The 23,151-nt window shown below is 36.5% G+C and overlaps 1 protein-coding gene across 1 annotated transcript in view; it reads right to left on the reverse strand.

The window, feature by feature from the left end:
- Positions 1-23,151, reverse strand: part of LOC150095836 (cell adhesion molecule Dscam2-like) — a 137,188-nt gene that overhangs the window by 19,677 nt on the left and 94,360 nt on the right. The window contains exon 17 of the mRNA XM_090409145.1: positions 2,563-2,733. Within this exon, the coding sequence (XP_090265271.1) occupies positions 2,563-2,733 (171 nt within the window). The remainder of the gene's footprint in view (positions 1-2,562; positions 2,734-23,151) is intronic.

A 23,151-nucleotide genomic window follows, 5' to 3' on the forward strand; every position in this document is an offset into this window, starting at 1 on the left:
GCATGTTCTTCGTACGACGTCGAAAGCTTGAATGAGGAAGCCCCACTTGCTCACCTGGAGAGCTGGCGAACAGCGCCACCTATCACTTTCGGGTGACGTTTTCGGTCATGCTTTCCTATGCGAATATGGTTGATTTTGATGTTCTCTACCTCCCATTCTTCTCTCCGAACCACTTTGCAACTGGCTTTTGTAGTTTCCTTAGAACAAAATTTAGTTGCGTGACTGTTAAATTAATCGATTTTTTTATGAAGGATAAAAATGAAAGAAATTTAGACATCACAAAATGGAATTATTATCGTTTCTGATGTTTGCTCAAGAAGTATTGAATGCAGTCAACCCTGTCCTCGCTGTTATTGGAGTACGTCCGTGCAGGTTTGTGGGTCTCATTGCAAAGTCAGTTATCATGAGCCAATAGGTTTAATGTTTTGTTTCGTGGGTATTTTAAATATCTCTAAAACTACACGGAAAAATTGTATGATGAATTTTGTTTTAAAATTGGGCAGCGATAATCGTGATTTGCTGCAAATTATGGAAATTTTGGAGGATCAGCGATGGCGGGCACAGCAGTTCTGAAAGATTGGATTCTCAATAGGTTTTAGGACTCAATTCTGATTAATCAAACAGGTGGGCACCAAAAACTTGCAGCAACGTTCTTGGAAAGAACGACAGTCGGTAGCAGTTAAATTTTGTTCGCGGGGCTAAAAAAGTTTGAAAGACCACAGACCTGATGACGTCACGGCCAACCAATTTCGAAGAAGACATTTTTTGGACTTTCTGTAAATGGATTTTGGTTAACCTTTCTAACAGGGAAGAAGGTAGGTGGACGATGGGGGAAAAGTGTGCTTCTGCAGAACGGACTCGCACTTTGAAGCCTCCGAAAGCTCCGAATCCCATAAATCTTATTCTTTGCGCTTGCAAGTACAGTTGACCCTTGAACAACGGAGGGGTAGGGATGCCGACTCCTCCGCGTTGTTCGAAAATCCGCGTATAACTTGACTCCCCAAAACTTTCCCAATAGCCTACTGTTGACCGAAAGCCTTACCGATAACAAACAGTCGATTGACACGTATTTTGTATGTTATGTGTATTATACACTGTATTCTTTCAATAAAGTAAGGTCGAGAAAAGAAATGTTATTAAAGAAAGGCGTAAGGAAGTGAAACTACATTTACAGTAATGTATTTATCGATACCCTAAGTTTACGTCGTCTGTTTAGAAGATGAATCGGATATCTGTCAATATCTACATTAATATTGTCTTATACGATACAAAACACTGTACATGCTATACGTATTACTAACACCAGACATCAAAAATGAAAAGATAGCATGAAAAAGAAATTCATATTTGTTTACAGGTAGTATAACGATTCGTGCATTGATAACGAAGCAATATGATTGCTTTATGGTAGCCTATGGTGTGCAATCGATAGGATTGCTTCGCGGAAGCCTAGACAATGCACTGAATGAATCGTTATAAAATTTTTATTTTATGCTAATGAATTCATTTTTAACTAATTAATAACAGTTAATTTTATGCAGTTATGATTTAATACTGCATCTTTACGTTTGTTTATATTTCTCTCGACTGCAAATGGCCATGGTCTCTACGGTCTCTAGTTTAGATAAATTTTAACTTTAAAATCGATTTGAGTATACTTTATGGTGGCAAATGATAAAATAGATTAGTGTCTACATATATTTTATGCATTCATGACATGCCTAACTTTTTGATATTTCTAAGCTACGCGGTTCGTCTTCGAGTTTTTTCAAATTGTCAGAAATCTCCAAAAAATTTTCCAATATATTAAAAAAAAAAAATCCGCGTATAAGTGGACTCGCGCAGTTCAAATACGCATTCTACAAGGGTCAACTGTACATTGATCTGGAAAAGTTTCGAACAAGCCTCGTATTGTTAAATATTTGAAACATTGCTAAACGCAATTGAGAATCACCAATTGACATTTCTTCAGTCTAACAATGAACACGACTTTAACAATAGAACTTCTTTTCCACTGTCATAAATGAGTTTAGGCAGTTTTTATACAAAACTCACTTAAACCATTTTACAGTAAGTACATAAAGAGTATCGTCTGCAGTAACTCATCAATAACTCTTCATTGCAGCTTTTAATCTACTTTTTCTTCTCATGGAAATATTATCGGAGAAATGACACTCGTTTTTATTTCTCCGAAGCTTTTATTGTAAGACTATAAGAAAGCATCTTGCTCCAACAAATCTACAGTTTTTTATCATTCTGTCGGTATTAGAAGTTGGCAAAATTAACTTAAAACGCCCGATTGTGTGGCCGAGAACTACTCGGCTCTCCAACCAATATTGTAAGTTCAAATCCTACGGTGGATATTGATGTATTACGAATGTATTACATCAACAATTTCGGCGGGAGATGAGTTTCATCTCCCAGTAGCAGACCACCACCCCTCTCGTATCGTGTAGAATTTCTGTAGTACATACTCGTAATTGTGTTGACCTGTCATACATTACTGAATTGCCCACGCTCATAATTACCGCTTATTTAACACAAACACGAGAGCATCCCTACCATTATTTCTGTTGTTGCATCTCGCTTCCTTGGACCACAGGACGCAACCCACGATTATAACCACGAGCACCACCACGGCTGACACCACCACCGGCACTAAGATTTCCAAATCTGTCACCAGAGGAGAAGTCTTCGGCCTTGGAACGTCTTGAGTTGCCCTTATCGTCACCTCTGAAAGTAAACGCGATTTTATCAATATTCGATGCAGTTTATATAAAAGGCAGCTTTCCTTCTGATCCATTCTGATGGGATATTTTAAATATATGAAATTCAAATATACAAACGTTCTAATAATACACTGACAGTTAATTTGAGGACGAAGAGAAATACGACATATTTCACGGAGTGAAATCAGTTTCACTCCCTGAAATATGCCGAGCAGAAGTTTATGTAACACGTGGAGTGGTTACGAATTTATACCATAAATGTAATGCTTCACACCTATTATGATATAATTTGAAAAACAGTAAATCGCCTTAGTAGGTAAATAAAGCAAAATAACTTACTATTCACATATATAAAATTAATATTTCTATAGAATAAGATGAAATTATATATATTTATTAAATTTCATTCATAATTTTTTGATTATTTTCAAAACTTTTGAAGATTATAAACTTTCATAAATACACCTTTTTCTTTTAACGTTCTGTGATATACATATTCTTTTGGGAAAAGAAGTAGTTCATATTTATAGCTAAATAAGTAGATACCATTTTTCCCCCAAAATACTATTCTATATTTCTATAGAATAAGATGAAATTATATATATTTATTAAATTTCATTCATAATTTTTTGATTATTTTCAAAACTTTTGAAGATTATAAACTTTCATAAATACACGTTTTTCTTTCAACGTTCTGTGATATAGATATTCTTTTGGGAAAAGAAGTAGTTCACGTGGTTGGGAAATTGAATCAATCGACCGTGAGATGCGGTGATTGATTCATTCAATCCAATACTCTTGGAGGGTAATGGATGGCAATGCTGTAGCCAGTGAAGTTCTAACTGAGGTTTGGCTATTGCTGTTACCCTCCTGCCATGATCAGAGCTTTAATTGCTCAATAACACCTTATCCCTACACTGTCCTCTACAGATAACGGGGAATATGAAAAGCATTCATGCTTCGCCCCTTTAAGCCAGTCCTTATAAGGATAAGTAGTTCACGTTCATATCATATTTATAGCTAATATAAGTAGATAACGTTTTATTCAAAATGTCTGAAAAGGAACAATCGTGTTGGATTTCAGTGAATAAGCTTAAGTTGAACTTCCACAAAGAAGCCCAAGGAATGATAATGCCTAACCACTGATTTCCAAGACTAATGCGCTACCGATAGCCACACTTTTGCTTATTGTATTTCATATGCATTTTTTTTTTTTTTTTTTTTAACATAAAATCGCCTTCTTCATAGAAAGAGAGAAAAAAAAATTCTTCATGTGCTTTCACTGTTACTTTTGTTATCAAAAATAACTTAAACTGCATATTATTAAATGTGTGGCAGAACAGAAGAGTTCCAACTCCTACAGAGTAATCAAGCAAGACACCACCTATGAATATTCAAAGACATCCAGTTAGACACAGCATAAAATTAAATGGATGAAAAATGCATTAATATGAAAGTAAACAAATGATTGTTTTTTTCGTTCTGGCAAAGTGCCAAATTAGGAAGCCGAGCAAAGTGAATCTCTTATTTTAATGAATTATTTATCATCGCCTTCAAACAGTACATGCTATTGGAGGTTCCTATTATTGTACTGTGCAAATATCTTCACTTAATTCCTCATTCTCGTATGCAGGTCTTTGATCTCGCCTTCTATTAATTACGCCAATGTTTCTACCCAAATACCTCCGCAAAAACTATCTAATTTCTGAAACTGGCTTCCATCGCAGGGCGATATTGAGCCCTCCCAACTATTCAAAGCATTTCATTTATCTACACAGGTATTCAAAGTTGGCAGGAACCTTAATTAAAACTCCGTCAATGTCTCCAGAAGTAAATTAATGACTGAAAGGTCCTGTTCCTTGCGAATAATGGAACAACTCTATTTGAAGGTTACAAAGCTTTGCTTGTTTTGTTTGATGTCGTCCTCGGATCTGAGCAATCGATACCGAGCTGATAGTCAAATGTGCATATTCTCGGGAGATAATGCTAAGCTCTTTCGATGTTAATTAAAAAGATCCCCCAGAGTTATGATCCAAATCGAGTGCTCGGTTTAATCTCTGGGGACTCGATCCTTTATTTTCGTCCTTCGTTTAGAAGCAAAGATTTTCTTCAGTGTTTTTATTTGCATCGGGATGCCTTGAAGTTGTCGATAGCGTGCTATTGTCATTTTTGAGTGTCAGTTCATTCCTTTGACACCGTGTTACGAAAGCTGTGAACATTGGGAAACAATGGAAAATATGTAAGACGTATGTAATAAGAAAATTCTCCTTTGTTAAGCTGTGAATTAAAAAAATTATGATCAGTGAACCGTTATTGAGTTTGTGTTGATGCACTTCATCAGTAGACCACACACAAACTATAAAATGGAAGCCTCCAGTCGTGTTTATATCCCGTCTGATCAGTTTTTAGTTCGAGTATTACGCCTTAATTGTGTGTTCTTCGGCCTATTTGAATGTTTGTCAACCACTCATCTCCCTCCTTGTTTCAGACTGGCCAACTCATCTTCGGTTGAAAATCCCATATAAAAATTCTTTATCTCAAGTGACAAGACACCCTACCCGAACCTTTACTCTTGAGTGTGACCCCAAGAATACTTTTCCACGCAATTCATTCTTATTATTCTTCAGGATCAATGCCATGCAAATCTCGGTACCAGAGGTGAAAAAAATCCTGTGGACAGGTTTGATTGCGTAGGATGTTTCAATGCGATTTCGAAAAAAGATTGTAACTGATCTCTACGTACGTACTGCACTCCGTCACCATGTTCTTGGAGAGCATTGCGCATGCGCGTTTTGAGCAGTTTATAACTCGTAAGAGAATCCTCAATCCCTCCCACGATCGAATATACATCGAACAAACGAGTATCACAGCTCATAAGGTATCCACAGCGTGTATAAATAGAATAATAATACCCGTATTTATTTTAATTAATGAATTAATTTTAATTTAGTAGTAGTTTCGATTCTTTAGAGTTAATATACTAATGTTTAATTTTTTGTTGCATTTGATTTGAATCTCCCGCAATTGTTGGTTGCGACGCGTCTAGCTGCACAGCGAGCCTTGGGCGCTGGTGCGCTAAAGCAGCGCTTCCCAAACTGTGGACCGCGGCCCCCTTGGGGGCCGTAGGCTTTGTTGAGGGAGGCCGTGAAATAATGAAAACAAATTTAAAATGTTTTAAGACTAAGTAGCTTTTTTATTTTAGAAGAAACGTATTTCACTTTTTTATTTCTTTTTTGTTATTTTTTATATTTTAATGGAAAAATTCACACATTGGTGTTGGTTCACAAACTTTGCTTCCTGCGTATTTCGGCGCTTAATGAATATTAGTAAATATTGCTTATTCACATGTTTCATCTCAAAGCAGTGGTTAATTGTATTTACTTCGAATGCTCTCCAAGAAACTCGTTTTATATTATCACTGTCATCCCAGCTAGTTTTCTGTTACCAATAAAAGTTTCGCATATACTTCACACATGAAAAAAAGCTTAAACAAGTTCATGTGGGGAGATAGTAACTCCCTTGCAGTGGTAAACAACACCCTGCCCTAACAACCACTATACTGCAGAGACAATAAAAACAAGTACTTTTATTATGCCAGTGAATAAGGTATGAGGAGTCTGTGTAATATATTTCTCAACAAACAGTGCAATTAGAGACAACTGGGATAAAAACACACTAATTAATGAATCACATGTCCCCTCATATAGAAACTATGCTGTAGAGACTGAAACAAAACCATATGTTGCATGGGCAAACACGGTATCTAACTAAAAACTATTGTTATTAGTTAGATGTGTGTGAGCTCGATTTCCCAAGGCAGCAATAAAATTCAACCGAACATGTTAAAATTCGTAAAAGTGTTAAAACTAAGTAATATATATAATGAATGTCATGACAGTTTCACATATGGAATTCGGTTGAAGAGAGTTAGCATTTCAACTCAATTGTCAGCTATGCTTTTATCTTTCGGTTGCGCGATCTTTTGTTAATACCGCACCAATCACATGCACATCATAATAACCTGCCTTTGGCGGCTGTTTCGCGTTAGGCTGAATTACCGTAAAGGGAGAAAAGTCACAAAAGAGAAAAATGTTCCTGGTCCGGGGATTCCCTTATTCAGGTAATATTCACTAATTTCATGTTATCAGTCTGTGGTGTGCCAGTATCGGTAAGTGGTGATATTATTTGATCCATTCTACGTTAAAAAATTTAACCCTGAGATGGATAAGTGGCTGATAAAAAAAAAAAAAAAAAAAAATCCCACGAAGAAGCAGAAACAGACACACACACAAAAAAAAAAGAGAGAGTATTTCATATTTTACCAGAACAGCCCGCATCGTCTTCAGAACCAAACGGTAAGAGGCAAAAAATGTAATATTTGCATTTGATTTTTGCAATATTCGCTGTGTATGTTTTGTATCGAATATAAATACAATAAATATTATAATAATATATGTCTCTATTACGATTTTTTTTCGAGGGGGGGCCGTGAAATATTTTAATTTTTGCAAAAAGGGGGGCCCTGCCATCTAGAAGTTTGGGAAGCACTGCTCTAAAGAATTGTTTTCGACGTAACTCTCATCATACTACAAAAGTCATCATTGTAAAAGTACACTTTTATAATCGCTAAAAATAATTTTAAGGAAGATTTTATTTTAAGGAAGATTTTATTTTAAGGAAGATGGCATTTGATATACAACCTTTAGTATTCCATAATGAAATAATTGACGAGAAGTTGGGACTCAATCATGGGTCCCAATTTTATGGTCAGAAAATAGTTACTCTACTGAAGGCGAAAATTGCCATATTTCAAATCTATTGCACCTCAGTGCAGCGTTTCCCATTTCTGCGACGGAACACTTCACAAATCCTGAAATTTTCACGGAACACCTTGGTTATTTAGTAATGCATTAATTAATAATTAATTGTTAATTTAGCTGATTTTTATTATTAATTAATAATTGATCATTAATTAAACATAATTAAATTAATTTGTGCCGATTTTCATTGACATATCCCATTCTGATCACCAAAAATTTATAATATTATTATAAGCAGTGGTGAGCTATGGAGATTTTAAGAAAGGGCTCGCATCGTCGAGCCAAAAAAAAAAAAAAAAAAAAAAAAAAAAAAAAAAAAAAAAAAACTACGCCACTGCCATCTATCGCCAACCACCACCACTAGTATTTCCAGAGACAATCACAAACGTCCATTCCCAAGGCGGGAGGATGTTTGTGAACGCTAATGGATGTTCGCGGGATGTTTATAAAGAAAATAAATTTGTTTGTTTGTCATAAAAACTTCTAACGCAAACAAATTTATAAATATTATTTAAACACAATAATATTGAAATACGTTATATTTCTCTTTTGTTTTTATACTTCAAGTGATAATCAACGGTACCAATCAAAGGGCATTGTTTTATAGTCCTGTTTATTTATATGCGATTATCAAAACTGAATTCTTATTTGTAAAATGGTAGTAACAGTAACTATAATATTTTTTAAATAAAATCACTTTCGAAATTAATTTTATTTTCATATTTCAAAATAAAATTTAAAGATCTTATCTCCCCCTCCCTTTCTAACCATGGACACGTAACTTCTTCCATACCCCATGTTTCAGGATAATATACATTTAAAATGTTTTTGAGTTCTTCACCTTCCAAATCCTCATAATTTTCATTTTTAAGTTTAAAATTTCTTTGCTGCATTAATCTATCCTTTAAAGACGTTATAAGAGGGTTTAGTAATGTTTCTAGCGGGTAGTTTGTGAAATCTGACTTTGCTTTCAATTGCTATTTCTTCAAATTGTTTTGATTTTAACATGGTATCAATTTTAGATTCATAAGAACCTACAGAATTTTTAAAATCATTAATTGCCTTAATTGTTCGCATGATTAAGAAGTTGGCCCTTATAATACTTATATTGCGACTTAGTGGCGCTTCTGACAGATATGATAATTCCCGTAGGATATCGATCATTAATGCTAGATCTTTTAAAAATTCAAATTGAGAAGTCGATTTAAAAAGCCCTTATATTTATCGTCCGATGCAAAATGCTTGCATAAAGTTCGGTAATTTCTCCACACAGCAAGAACCGTTCGTAAACTGCAAGCTTGCCATCGTGGTCAAAACACACGGCCGATCTTTAAAATTTCGATACCAAGGTCTTCTGCAATCGTATTTAATTCTCGTTGATTTTTTGATGATTGATGATAAAAAGCATATAATTTATCCATAAATATTTCAAAATGATTTATTTCTTTAATGTTTTTTTATCGAATCGTCTAATGCTAAGTGTAAACGATGAGTGCAATGCCAAATCACAACGTTGGGAAATCTTTGTAGAAATTTGATTGCAACACCTGATTTCTTTCCTAACATTACACTAGCTACATCAGAACAAAATGCAATGAAATGATTTTTTATATAGTTATCAGAAAATACATATGAATTTAAAGTAGCAATTATAGTAGCATGTATACATTCGTGGTGGTATTTTCTAGTTCTGCAAGATCTACACAAATCATACATGGTTCAGTGAGCTCAACTTGTATGTGAATAACCAAAACACTTTTTTTCTATAATAGCAGACGAATTGACAACATTATCGATTCGTCTGCTATTATAGAAATTTTGCATTTTTACCCCTATTATTTTGGAGAATATTTCTAATTTTATTTGTTTAGAAATATGTTTAACTATTCTGATTCATGAGATTCTAGAATGCAATGAAAATCCTGGAACATTTTTAATTTGGAGGGTCGGTTTCTCTTCACCAAACTATAAACAGAAATAAACATTTCTGAAGTTATCAAAATTTCTTTTTCATTTAGTTTGTCAATCAAATTTAGATTTGCTGCATTCTTCATTTATTTTTATGATTTTATTATGAGCAAATGATTCATTATGTTTGGATAACTTTTTACGCAAAGATGCGGTTCTTGAGTCTGTAGTGTTTCCATTTTCATTTCTACTTATTCCTTTGATGATAAAACAACTTTTTTCTCCTTCAACACTTAAGTTTTTATATTTTGAGCAAACACGACATCCTAATTTACCATTTTTAACTTCTAACCACTTATACTGCGTTTAGAAATGCGATGCTTGCTTCTCGTTCCAGCAACCAGGTAAATTGTTTTCTTTTCTCCTCCAACTTGTTGCATCTTCACTTCAAACTTCATCTTCGACTGCAGTAGAATCAGCAGAATCACTTTTCATTATTTGTTTTCCGGCAAAAAATTTAATATAATAAATTTCACTGTCTTTTCATGTTTCACGGGTAAAAATACTTTTAGAATTATAAAAAGAAAAATTTCCCGAATCTACAGTTTTTAAATTTATTATTATTATTAAATTTTAAACATAAACAATTGTTATACATCAGTGTACTGACGAACACAGAACTAATGTCCAGTGGAACAACCCGCTGATGACAGTTTTACGAACATCGGATTGTCTAGTGGTTTTACCATACGACTGCATATTTATTTTCGAACTTTCGTTATACAGGAGTTGAAACAATAATTCAAAATAATCTATACACAGCCGAATAGACTAATTTTTTTTACGTTACCGAACGAGTTTGTGGCTTAATATATTTCAAAAAATTGTTTTTTTTTCTGTTTAATAAAAAGTAAAGAAGAAGAACAAGGGGCTAGCAAATTTGAGAAAAATTTAACAAAGGGCTCGCGCGAGCCCCTTGTAGCTCACCACTGATTATAAGTACTTACGAGTGAATGCAGACTTTTTTCCCTGTGTTCTGATAGTTTTCCCCTCCTACATCCTGGAGATCGCTGGAGGTGGATGAATCACTATCTGTTGCGTCACAAACACCTTCAATACGAGATTTTTTAACACCAAAAATAAACAAAGTCCCTTGTCTCTTATTCATATGAAAATTTAAATCTGTAGGTCTATTACTTTTAAAAAATCACGGCACTATGGTTTCGAAACTTTCACCCTACAATACGAACTTGCGAAGAAAGTATCCAGCATTACTAGATTTGAGAACCGGATATAGATTACTTTGATCTTCAATTTCAGTGGAAAAATTTTCTTTATACTTCCTTGCTGATTGGTCACTAACATTTGCAACACAGATGTTATTTCTTTCAGTTTTGAGAACAGAGGATACGCCGCCATTTGTTATAATCGGCTTGCAGGCAATTTTAATGATCGGTCATAAACAGCGGTATTCTCTTTCCCGATTGTTGACAGGTTTCGATGTGTGAAAGTTAACGATAATTCATGAATACTTCCACGTTTAAAAATACAGGCTTGGTCACTAACGTTTGCTACACAGATGTTATTAGGCGTTCTGGGTCTGAGCTTTTCGACATATTCACGAATATTATTCTCCTCGGAATATTTCTGCTATAAAATATTTATTCATGAAAAAGGCTTAGAAAACTAAAATCACAAATTCCAGGAGAACTTCTCGCGGAACATTTATTCACCTTCAGCGGAACATCAGTGTTCCGCTGAAGGTGAATAAATGTTATACCAGTGGAACACCAGTGTTCCACTGGTGTAACATTCCACTGGTGTTTCCAGCGGAACACCAGTGTTCCGCGGAACACAGTTTGGGGAACCCTGCCTTAGTGGGTGGAGTAAATTAAAGAAGAGAAAGAACTACTAGTTAATTTCGTGAATGAGCGGCAACTGCTGTTTCAGTAACAAAAATCACGATGCTTTTTGTTCGTCCGTACGCAAATAATTTCACTCAAGTTGGGTATATTCGGAATCCTTACAAAAATTGCTATTGGGACACAGCTGTTTACGAGTCTTACTTATTGATCCGAAGACTGGCTTAACTTCATCAAAAGTTGGAAGGCCCTAAAGGATTTTAGAGCTCTTATGATTAAGCGTTAATTATGTTTAAGACCGTAGATTTTTTTTATTTGCTTTTTGAGGCGGAAGGTGCCAGCGCGAGGTAAATGGCCCCATCACAGATCAGAATGTAATGCCCCACCTTTCTGGCAACATGCCAAAAAAAAAAAAAAAAAAAAAATCAAGGCTCCGAGGATATTTTATATTACTGATAAAAAAAATAAATAAATCTTTTCAAGAAAAGCTAGTAGTTGACTACTCGTGTTGTGTGTTTTTGTAACGTCAACATGCAGCAATATGAGTTTAGTGACAAAGCTGGGAGAGTTTGTTAAGAAGCAGTTTCTGTTTTGATGTCGCATTTCAGAAATGGCTGCTTTGCGTTTGCATTTACTTCCTGAAAACAGAATGAAACGTCTTTAAAATACGCCACATTAGAGTCAACGTTTCTTTGTCACACACACCTTGGATCTGACTGGGAAATACAACAAGGAACAGAATGAGATGACGACAAAAAATAGAAAACGCCACTCAAGTAAAAGTACGGCAGTAATCCATGTTTAGGAGATATTTATTTCTTATTTATTCCATATTTCTAAGTATTATGGATATTTCAGTATATCGTATTGGAGTATTCATGGTTTACGAATCCAAAACTATCTTTAATGCAATTAAAAATCAATATTTAATCAATTGTAACTATATAGTCTCAATATTCATGGACTATTTCCATCCTGTACTTTATGCATTCACAGGCTTGCGTAGCTCTTTGGCAAATTCCTAAATTTTCAGAAGAAAGACCGTGATAGGTTCTAGTCATCGAGTGGAGCATTAGTTACCGTTTAGGGCAAGTAAGGACTTTCCGTACAATAAGGAAAAACTCCATTTTGAATCCAGTAACTCAGCAAAGTCCAGAGAACATACAAGAGCAAATAAATATCCGTTAGGATTAGGAACGCTACCTCTCTTGTAGCACAAGGGTGATGACGAAAAGTGGAGAAGGGCTGTCTACCGATTTCCTAAAGTAGTACCGCTTAATTTAAAAGTGAAAAACACAATATTTGTTCACTGCGACGAATTATATAATTATGCACTTACAGCCTATTAAGCCGAAGAAAGGTAATTTTCTAGAGAATATTTCAACCGGCAATAAACCTGGCAAACTCAAATGAAACAATTCATATTACTAATTACCGTGTATACTTCTGAGTTTCATTTACGTGGTTTCACACTGAAAAACGAACACTGTGTGGCACCAGTCCAATTACATCCAGATGATGCTGCCTAATTATGCACGTGGAGTACTTTCGCAGCAATTACAGTGATTACTACTTAACGAAGGAACGCTTGCGGCATTAAAATTCAGTGTTTATTATAACTTATGCTGCTAGTGTGAATAATTCAGAAGTCTAGGAAGACTGCTTTTTTTTTCTCTTTAATATATCGTTTTAAATTAATTTTTCTTTTAATGCATCAAAAAAACAAAGATAATAATCGGCGGTAACAATGAAACTTCCATTACTCAATTCGTAATGAAATTAATTGCTAGCAATACTACAATTTTCATTGTTGTTCAATCAACATATACAGAAGCGCACCCTACCGGTAAAATATGTAGTTTATCGATTGCAAGCAGAAGTGGCTAAAAAAAAAAAAAAAACTCCTGTAAAAGTCAATGAACAAGGGCGTCCACTAAACTTTACAGCTTAGCAATTATTTTGATTTGACGTTTTTCTTTAGGTTCAGTCTAATATTTGCATTGTGACTCGAGTTGCCGCTCCAGTTGGCATAGTCGTTTATAAATTAACTTTTATACGGAACGCATTAGCTGAAATTCTTTTATTTTTTTGTGCGATAGATCTTTCATGGCTATTGTTGTACGAAGGCCACACCACAATAGGGAACTCAAACTTTGACTTATTCGGTATTTCCTCTTTACAATGAAAGCTGTAATGTGTGCGACTGAGAATTTATTCAGTTTGAAACCCATGCTTTCTACATTCGTTTGCCAAGTTTATCCTCTTTTATTACTACCGAACAATGACGACGTGGAAGTTTGGATAAATTTCCGTTGATGTTGCAGAATGTGAGCTTCCTTAAAATATTGTGTGGGTATTAGACATTTTCTGTTCGTTCGTTCGAACTGTCAGAAAAGTATCCCTTAATCGAGGTGTAAAAAAAAAAAAAAAAGAAACGTCCTGGATTAGGTTGGCCCAAAAACATATTGGATGACTGGGACTTACCCTACTAGGATAAAAAAACGGTTAATTATTTTGAAACTAGCTACACGAAATAGCCCTGTTTGCTGATATACAGATTCATGCATCTCATGCGAGTGACCTGAATTGGTTAAATCAGTGATAACTCAAATAGCCTTTGAGTTACGACTGAATCAGTCTAAAAATAACACCATTAAAATCAACATCCAACTTCCGCCCTAAGACAAGACGACAGACAGAATACACAAAGCTCATGTGTATGCGAGTAAGGGAAAGGGTTGGGTAAGATGAAATAAAGATATTCCAGTGGGATTATAACATTAAAAAGTAATCTTCAACTGAACGGAAGAACTCAGTTTTGTGGTAAGCATTTGCTTGTAAAAACATCAGACGACGAAAGTTTATTGTCTTAATTAACCAGTTAGATAATTAAAGTAAACATAGATCACGTGCCTTTCAATTAAACTACCAAAAGTGTGTATGTTATACGGCGCATTAAAAGCAAAACTATTTGCTTTCACAAAATTTTACATGTGTTTTCTTGCTGTACGATTTACGTGTTGCGCATTCAGTATTTCCACCAAATCTGCCCTTAAGAATCTTACGAAAAATACATTTAGTGTTAAGACTGCGTTCATCTTCTCCAAACCTCACCGTATTTGGCTGCAAAAGAGTCGAGGGGACGTCAGTGTGCGACACGCAACAGACAGACATGTTTTTACTTTCTACGTCAGACCTAACTAAGTTCGTAGAAAGTTCGTACACGAGATATGTCAACATCGTGGGGGGAGACGGGGGGATGGCAAATATCTGGATTGAACTGCAAAAATAAGACCAAAATACCTCCTGAAAGTTCAAGGAATCAAATCAAAGTGAATCCCAAGCGACTCGCAAAAATCTGAGGAGGGCCTGAGGCAAAAAAAAGTTGCCTCGCTCATCGACCAACGGTGTCGGAGCCGAAATGAACATAACACGACTTTCGGACACGCTGATGGCATCACACGAGATTCTAAAGATTTGGATCGGGAAAAAGTTGTAACTTAGAGTGATTATTGAAAGTGCAGGGCGCGAAGTTGGCAACACAGTCACGTGAGAGTATTGATAGTCATGAGAGGATTGATAGAAGCCGGAGGTAAGCAACATGTCTTCTGCAATCAGTTTAAGAATTGATCGTCTCTGGATTTGACTTTAAATGTAACGGATTCCTCAGTTATTTCCCCAATATTAAAAACAACTTCTGCATGCAGTATTTCAATATCACTCCATTCCTTTATAAAATTCTCACAATTTTGAGAATATTTCTTGGCTGAAGTAGACAAGCTATTATGGAATCCGATTTTAAACGAACTGTCCAATAGCGGACTGGATACAATAATTACATATATCGTCATTGATAGAAGCAGTGAAGTATCCAGGGGGTCCCTGCCCCCAAAAAACGAAAAAGGAAAAAAAAAACTAGATAAATTTCCAAAAATCTTTTCCTAATTAAAAAATCATTTTTTATTTATGTTGTGTCGTGTCTTCTTTCTATCCTACTTATGAATTAGCGGCTACATAAGGTGGGAATACCCCCTATAGCTCTCGGGAATCACGGCCGCTGCGAACGAAGTTCGCCTTGCGTTCCGACCGCTACTTCGTTTGCCCAAGCCGGCCAGGAGATCGCAGGTATCATGTATTGGCGATCACTGCAGATGCTCAGTCATAGGTCGTACGCAATGTGTAGTGTGTATTCTGAAATCGTCTACTCAACTCATCCCCCCCCCCCCCCGTGGAGTGCGCCAGTGGATACGCAGTTGTTATAAAGGACGTTTACAGCTATGCCTTTCCCCAACCTTCCTTTGTCCACAAATATCAGTTCATTAAAATGTTTATCACAAATTCTGTGAGGATCATTCGCATCAAGTGACTCTGCAGTCGTTTTCTTTAGCTGATGCTCAATAACCAACCACTTGGTGGCGCTGCACATGTAGAGAGAGACACCTGCTACGTTCTTTTTTTTTTTTTGATATTCAACAATGAAAAACTTTGTGCACGTTCGATTGTCAGCATCCACTGTAGTTGCGGTGCGCCAGATTCTCAGGGAATCGAGTTGCGTTTGCAGAGGCCTTTGAACTGTTGCCTTCGCTTTTTAAATTTTTTTAACTCTCTAAATCATACTGTACCTTTTGGAATGATGTTTTTAAAGGAATAATAAATTACAACAACACAACAGCGACTGTAAACAGTTAAAAAAATTAGAAGGCAGATGCTTTGCTCGAAAGCAATTAATAATATATCAGCAGAAAGAGGACAAACATTTCGAATTTAAAAGGACAAAAAATAAGTTCTTAAAAAACCGGGAAGAACTGGTGTATCAAAATGTTTAATGAATGCTGTAACTAAATACGCTAAGTTGGAATTACCGTTGGCAGGGAAAATACCCACAAAACATTCGAATTTCCTTTAATTACTAATAAAAAGCTACTGAGAAGGATGTTTAATTCAAAAGATCATCTCAGAATAATTGCTAACAACTGCTCCTAATTCAGGTAACGGAAGAAATAAATTCCATTGTTAAAGTAATTTTTAAATTCGTTACAAGTGGAAAGCGCAAAAACAGTAGCCTAGTTAGCAGAAATGTCCTTTCAATAACGTGATTGTAATATCATTTTCGATTTGTAGAAAATATTTAAAATACTTAAATATTAAGAAATAATTATAAGTAAAATGTTTAAATGTTATTTATAAAATGTAATAAAATAAAATACTTTGGAATTTATTGGAAACAAATATGAATGATGTGATATTATCCATCCTACACCTAACATTTTTATAAATACAAGAAAATAAAAGATCAAAATGCTGATTAACGTTGCGATGATTGATTCATTCAATCCAATACCCTTGAAGGGTAATGGATGGCAATGCTGTAGCTAATGAAGTTCTAACCGAGGCTCGGCTATTGCTGTTACCCTTCTACCATGATCAGAGCTTTAATAGCTCAATAACACCTTATCCTTACACTCTCCTCTACAGATAACGGGGAAGATGAAAAGCATTCTTGCTTCGCCCCTTTAAGCCAGTCCTTATAAGGGACGTTGCGATGGAGATATGCGGTATGTCAGAAGCTGGTGTTTGATCTGACTCCCTGTCCTCTTTAGGACTTCCAGGATAACGGATGACAATGCTGTAGCCAATGAAGTTTTAACTGAGGCTCGGTTAATGCTTAATGCCGTTACTCCGCCATGACTAGAGCTTTTAGCTCAATAACACCCCACCCACACAGATTCTCTTCATTCAGATGATGGGATTAAGAGTCAAGGACTCAGTCCATCGCCCAGTTCTTTTTAAGAACGTTGCAATGGCTGAGAGATGAGATTCTATCTCCATCCTGGGAGGGTAATGGATGGCAATGCTGTAGCCAATGAAGTTTTAACTGAGGCTTGGCTATTGCTGTTACCCTCCTGCCATGATCAGAGCTTTATATTATATATAGCTCAATAACACCTTATACTCTACAGATAACGGGGAATATGAAAAGCATTCTTGCTTCGCCCCTTTAAGACAGTGTCATTTTTAAGGACTTTAAGGAACGTTGTGATGGAAATTTTAATGCCAAACATTCAGCGTGGAATAGCAGAAACTCAAATATCAACGGAAGAATACTCAACTCTTATACTACTTCACGAAACATATCAATAATAGGACTCACAGAACCCACACACTACGGAGCAACCGAACGTTCTGATGTACTTGGTATAGCTATATTAAGAAACATAGCACACAGCTATCAAATACATGCAGTCAACGAATTAAAGTTCTGATCACAACCCCATCATATTGCAACTAGGCACCACACAAGATTTAACGGAAGAGACCTCCACCTTTATTAACCGGAACAACTTCCCTCAGCCTTCCAAGAAATTCTTGGCCCAGTACCACATATAACATCCACTAAAGACATAGAAAAAGCAGAAAAAACCTTTGAAAAGCAAGTACTGACAGCAGTATCACAGGTAACACATACAACCAAATGCGCACCACCAAATAAACTCCCAGAGGACATAAATGTCTTATCCGAGAGAAAAACAGGTTAAGAAGAAAATATCACAGAACACTGGATCCCGAAGATTAGCAGGCAGTTAATAGAGCTACAAACCAGGTTCGGTATGCCCTAAAGGATCACCGTAACGAACTCTGGAATAACAAAATACACCAATTACACACAGAGGATCAGGCATTGTGGAGAATGATGAGAGCGCTTCGTTCAAAACGTAACACGCTTCCCCCATCCAAGGAGAATATAGAGCCGCCTACAGTGATGAGGAAAAGGAAGAAACATTTGCAGACAGCTTAGAAAGACAATGCAGCCCCAATTATACCAATGTAGATTTAACCTTCATAAAAAAAGTGCGTAAAATAACAACTCAAAGCACCTCACTCCAACCCAACAACAAATCAGTGTCACCAACAAAAATATATGACATCATAAAAAACTAAACAACAAAAAGGCTCCGGATCCAGATGGTATAAGGAACAAGGCGCTCAAGCTACTCCCACGTAAAGGGGTTATGCATCTGGTAGCCATTACTAATACCATCCTTCGGCTAAATTACTTCCCAGAGCGATGGAAGCTTGCGGATGTCTTCCTAATACCAAAACCTGGGAAAAATGCACAATTCCCACAGAACTATCGGCCTATCAGCCTTCTATCATGTGTAGGCAAGATACCCGAACGCGTTATACTAACACAGATTCAAGAGGCAACAGATAACAACCGAGTCATACAAGAAGAGCAATTTGGATTCAGAAAACAGCATTCTACAACTCTCCAAATTTATAGAATCATTGAATACATCACCCAAGGGTATGAATGGCACCAACATTCTGGCGCAGTCTTCTTGGACATAACACAAGCATTTGATAGAATTTGGCATCTTGATCTGAATTTTAAACTACACCGAGTAGGAATCCCAAAACCACTAGTTCTGCTTATGAAATCATATCTCAGCAACCGAAAATTTAAAATAAAACTGAATGGAATCAGATCCACAGAAAGGATAGTCATGGCAAGAGTCCTATAAGGTTCTCACCCCAAGTTGTCCCCATCCATCACCGCCCTCTATGCCGATGACACAATTATCATAGCCAGATCCCTCCGTCCACATCTGGCCACAAACAAGCTACGGAGAGCACTCAACGAATTAGAGGACTGGTACACCAGATGGCGCATTGCCATCAATCCAGGAAAAAGCTCCACAGTACTTTTCACCAGACGTAAAGCAGAACCGAACACAAGCATAAAAATGTTTGGAAAAATCATCCCTTGGCACAACTCTACCGAATATCTAGGAGTTCATCTTGATAAACGTCTAAATTTCAACACACATATAAATAGCATCTCCACCAAAGCAAGTCAAACAATCGCACAGCTATGTCCACGTTTGAACAGGAAGCGCTTCCTAAACATAAATAACAAAATCCTCCTCTGCAAAACAGTGATAAGACCACAACTCACTTACGCATCACCAACCTGGAGACACACAGCTAAAAGCAACATCTACAGATTACAGACGATCCAGAACAAAGAATGGCATTTAATGCCCCTTGGTTCATGAGAGAACTCCAGTTACACCGGGAAGCCAACCTTCCAGATATCAAGACCTACATGATAGGCATTGCAGAAAAATTCTTCGCAATCACAGATAATCACCCAAATCAGCTAATTCAACAGGCAGCAGACTACAAACCCTCAGATCATTTCAAACACAAAAAACCGAAATCCTCCATCGCAAGATAAAGCTAATACAGCTTACAATGCTCACAATGAGCGGGTAGTTTACCCACAATAATCCTCTCATACACAAGCTAAAATCAGGTGAAGGGATAAAGAGTCAAGGACTCGGTCCATCTCCCAAAGAAGTTCCAAGTTCCAACGTTGAGGTTGCCCATTGCTTCCCCCCCCCAGGTTTTACGTTTTTAGAATGGAATCTTATTGTAGTAGATGAGAAGAGGTAGCAGCTCAAGGAAACTGAATAATTAATAATACTTCCTGAAACCGTTCACAGGGTAAGGTGGTCAGCCCTACACCCCGGTGTATCCTCTGTCCTGTAGTGTGGAGTCCTCAAGGCCGGTCTGCCTGCTTTGCGGGATGAAAAACCCCAGGATAAACTGGAGAAAAAACCCTACTGTCCACGCCCAAGACCGGCTAACTTAGCTATTGCTGAGGAAGATCCTTAAGCTCCTCAAGTCATCGACGGGAATCGAACCTAGGACATTCCTTTCCCAAGTATATGATTGCGAAGCGCACAATCACCAGACTAACCAATATTAATTAAGATATTTATGCCTGATCGTTTTGGTCCTCTTTCAACAAAACAGAAGTTGGTTTAAGAATTTAAGGTGTTTTTAAGTTCACATTCAATGATAATCTCGGATTCCCCACCCCCTGAATTATTGTGCGCGCGCTGGTATGTGTTTGAAGGAAGTAAATCTGTAATTTGAAAAGGACATAACCAGAAAAACCGCCTCTTCAGGGCTTTAAACTTATCACTGAGGAATATATATGGAATTAATGTATATTGCATTGAATCATTACTGCTAATTATCTGAAAATCTGAACTGAAATTAATTATGAATTTTTTTATTATTCTTAGTCAGTTTAACCTCGAGTCCTCTTAAATTTTTGCGTTGTCAACTTTAGACGTTACAGAAGATAACGTCATGCACCAAATTTTGCATTAATTTTGCTTTATCCCCTTTCAATAAGATGACCTCGCGATCATTACGTAGCCTTTTTAGAGAATTCATTCCTAATGCAGTAATCTTGTTTCTTAGCAGACAAACTTTTAGTAGAGAGAACTCAGCATCCGATCTGATGTTCGAGGCATTTTTCTTGGATATAAACTTAGTGAATTTTTCCGCACTGCCAAGGAAAAGAAAACGCGGTCCTCCCCTTGAACGACATAAAATGGAGTGTGCATCGATGTCTCACCTAAGAGACAAATGTGTTATGTTTTTTTCTAAATAAATGCGTTTAGCCCACTTTGTTTATTGTATAAACAAGTGGGTATTATGTTGTCATTCGTCACCACCTAAAAATCGCAACTTTTCACTGGGATCGGTCTTTTGTCTATTGGGCTGCCAATGTTTAAAATCTGCTACTCCGTTGGTGTTTCAAACATTCATTCGTCGACGCATTCGAATAACATCTCGCGCTCAATACGAATACAAGAAAGGTCGAAGAACCGCGAGACGTGTTAAACGATCCTTGTACGGTTAAAATAGAATGTAAAGCGCACGAGACATCAAAGAGCCTATTGACATTAGCGCAAGGAGAACAATGCACGCATGCAACTTTACACTCACAGCATTTCAAAGTGTTTCCTGCTCGGAATCCAATTCTTGATGCGTTCGTATTAATTACACTTTGTTAATTAGTGTGTGACTCGGCAATGAAGGTACGATGGCCCATTCAAGGAATTCTTCAGGGATAAGCATTGGCAATAAGATAACAAGCGATGAAAAGGGTGGCTTCCGATGTGGCAACAGTTGCCATTATGGTTTACAATTTCCGCAGATTTTGTGTCATCATTGTCGTAAGTCTTCAACGATGTCGCATAGTAATGGCTATTAGATTGTCTCTACAATAGTATGAGCACATTTGTTTTTTTTTTTAAATTGCCTCACACACGGCACTGATGTACTAAAGGTTCTTGTACCTCTCGCGTGTGGGATAAATATAAAAAAAGTTATTCGTTTATTTAAAAAACATAAAATTAGATTTATAAAATTCGTTAGATAAACCAGCACAAATTACCATATTTGTTGTAGTATTACTAATAATAGCAGACGACTATTAATCTGATGTGTTCCGATATCGGGCAGATTCCATTTCATTATGCACGCGAGTATCGTACGTATAAGAATAGCTTGCAGTATGTAATAGATATGCAAATTTCGAGACTTAAAATTAATAGCTTCCGAAGAATGGTAAATAGAGCGCTCGAGACTGTTCGTACTTCACGCGGCCAACTTTTTTCCTTGGATTAGCCATCACCATTAATGCTATTCATCCGAAACTAAATTAAACGCCTTCACTTTTTTCTGTTTCAAAAAAATAATTGAAAGAAGGCAACCCACATTCTTTTCCATTTACTTATTAATAAAGAAAGTGCGCTGTTTTCTTAGAAATATATCTTTACTGGAAAAGTTTTTTGTTCGTGTCAGTTGAGCGGAAAATCTCCTCATTTATCGTTACTTGAGCTCTTAATCTTCCTTGAGAAGCATCTTAAGAAACAAAGTAGACGGATTGCTACGTTTTGTCCGCTATTAGAGAACAAAAACGAAGCGAGTGAGCTGCGCGAATTACGGCAGCACTCGAAGGTAATCCCGCGAGTTTGGAGGGAAAATCTGAACTAAATAGGAATGGAATTGATTCACTTTCTGCCGTGTTCGTAATGCGAAATTAAGAAACACTCCATCCAGAACAAAAAAGTAGTTCAATATGTCGGGCGCATTAATTTCTTCTTTATTGCCGTCCGGCAATGGGATAGCGCATCTGCAACAACACACCAATAGAGAACTGCATCTCTAACTATCGCACGGGAATTGGATCTGCATTTTGGAGGAAGGACTGCCTTACAACGTTTAATTAAAGCGGTCACGTGCCTTTCTCCCTTCCCCGAACGGAACCTTTAACTAGCCAAGAACACGGACAAGAACTATTGTATTTATCATTTCTTTCTCTGCGTTCTTATAAACATTCGGCTATCATCTCAATCAATAGCGGTGCGGTAGAAATAGCGCACGTTCTTTCTTTTAATGAATGGTTTACCGGAGACACACACACAAGATAATAAATGGAGTTGAACGAGATAGATCTTCGACTTGCGTCGCGGGTATGTTTACAATACGCTGCAGGATAAACAAAATTGCAGCTTCGTTTTCTCGTTCGAGCGAACGAACGCAATTTGCTTCAAGTTGGAACTTCTCTGTGGATCCGAAAATAGAAATGAAAATATATGCAGGAGATAAGTAATGCTAAAGAACACGACATTATGCAGACCAAAAGGTAGGACGAAGCTATTTTTACGGAATTATTATTAGTGAGGGTGTACAAGAATACCGGAAGGAAAGCAAACACTAGCGGAGGTAACCCAACTCTAATAATGAACCCCTCTCCAAACAACAGATTACTAAAATAAATCCAAAAGGTAAAAATTATTTGTAAGAGGAATAACGTAACAATTCTAATAAAATTATTTCGTTATACTCTTAATATATCATGAACTATTAATTAATACTTATCTTAATACTCCGTTACATGTATTTAAAATTAAGTACTGAAATAATTTCACATTCTTCACTAACAGCAAATATTAATAACACGTT

This window comes from Typopeltis vanoorti, chromosome 19, assembly GCF_054136105.1.
Source record: "Typopeltis vanoorti isolate ZY-2024b chromosome 19, IOZ_Tvanoo_1.0, whole genome shotgun sequence".
In the NCBI taxonomy this organism is placed as follows: Eukaryota; Metazoa; Arthropoda; class Arachnida; order Uropygi; family Thelyphonidae; genus Typopeltis; species Typopeltis vanoorti.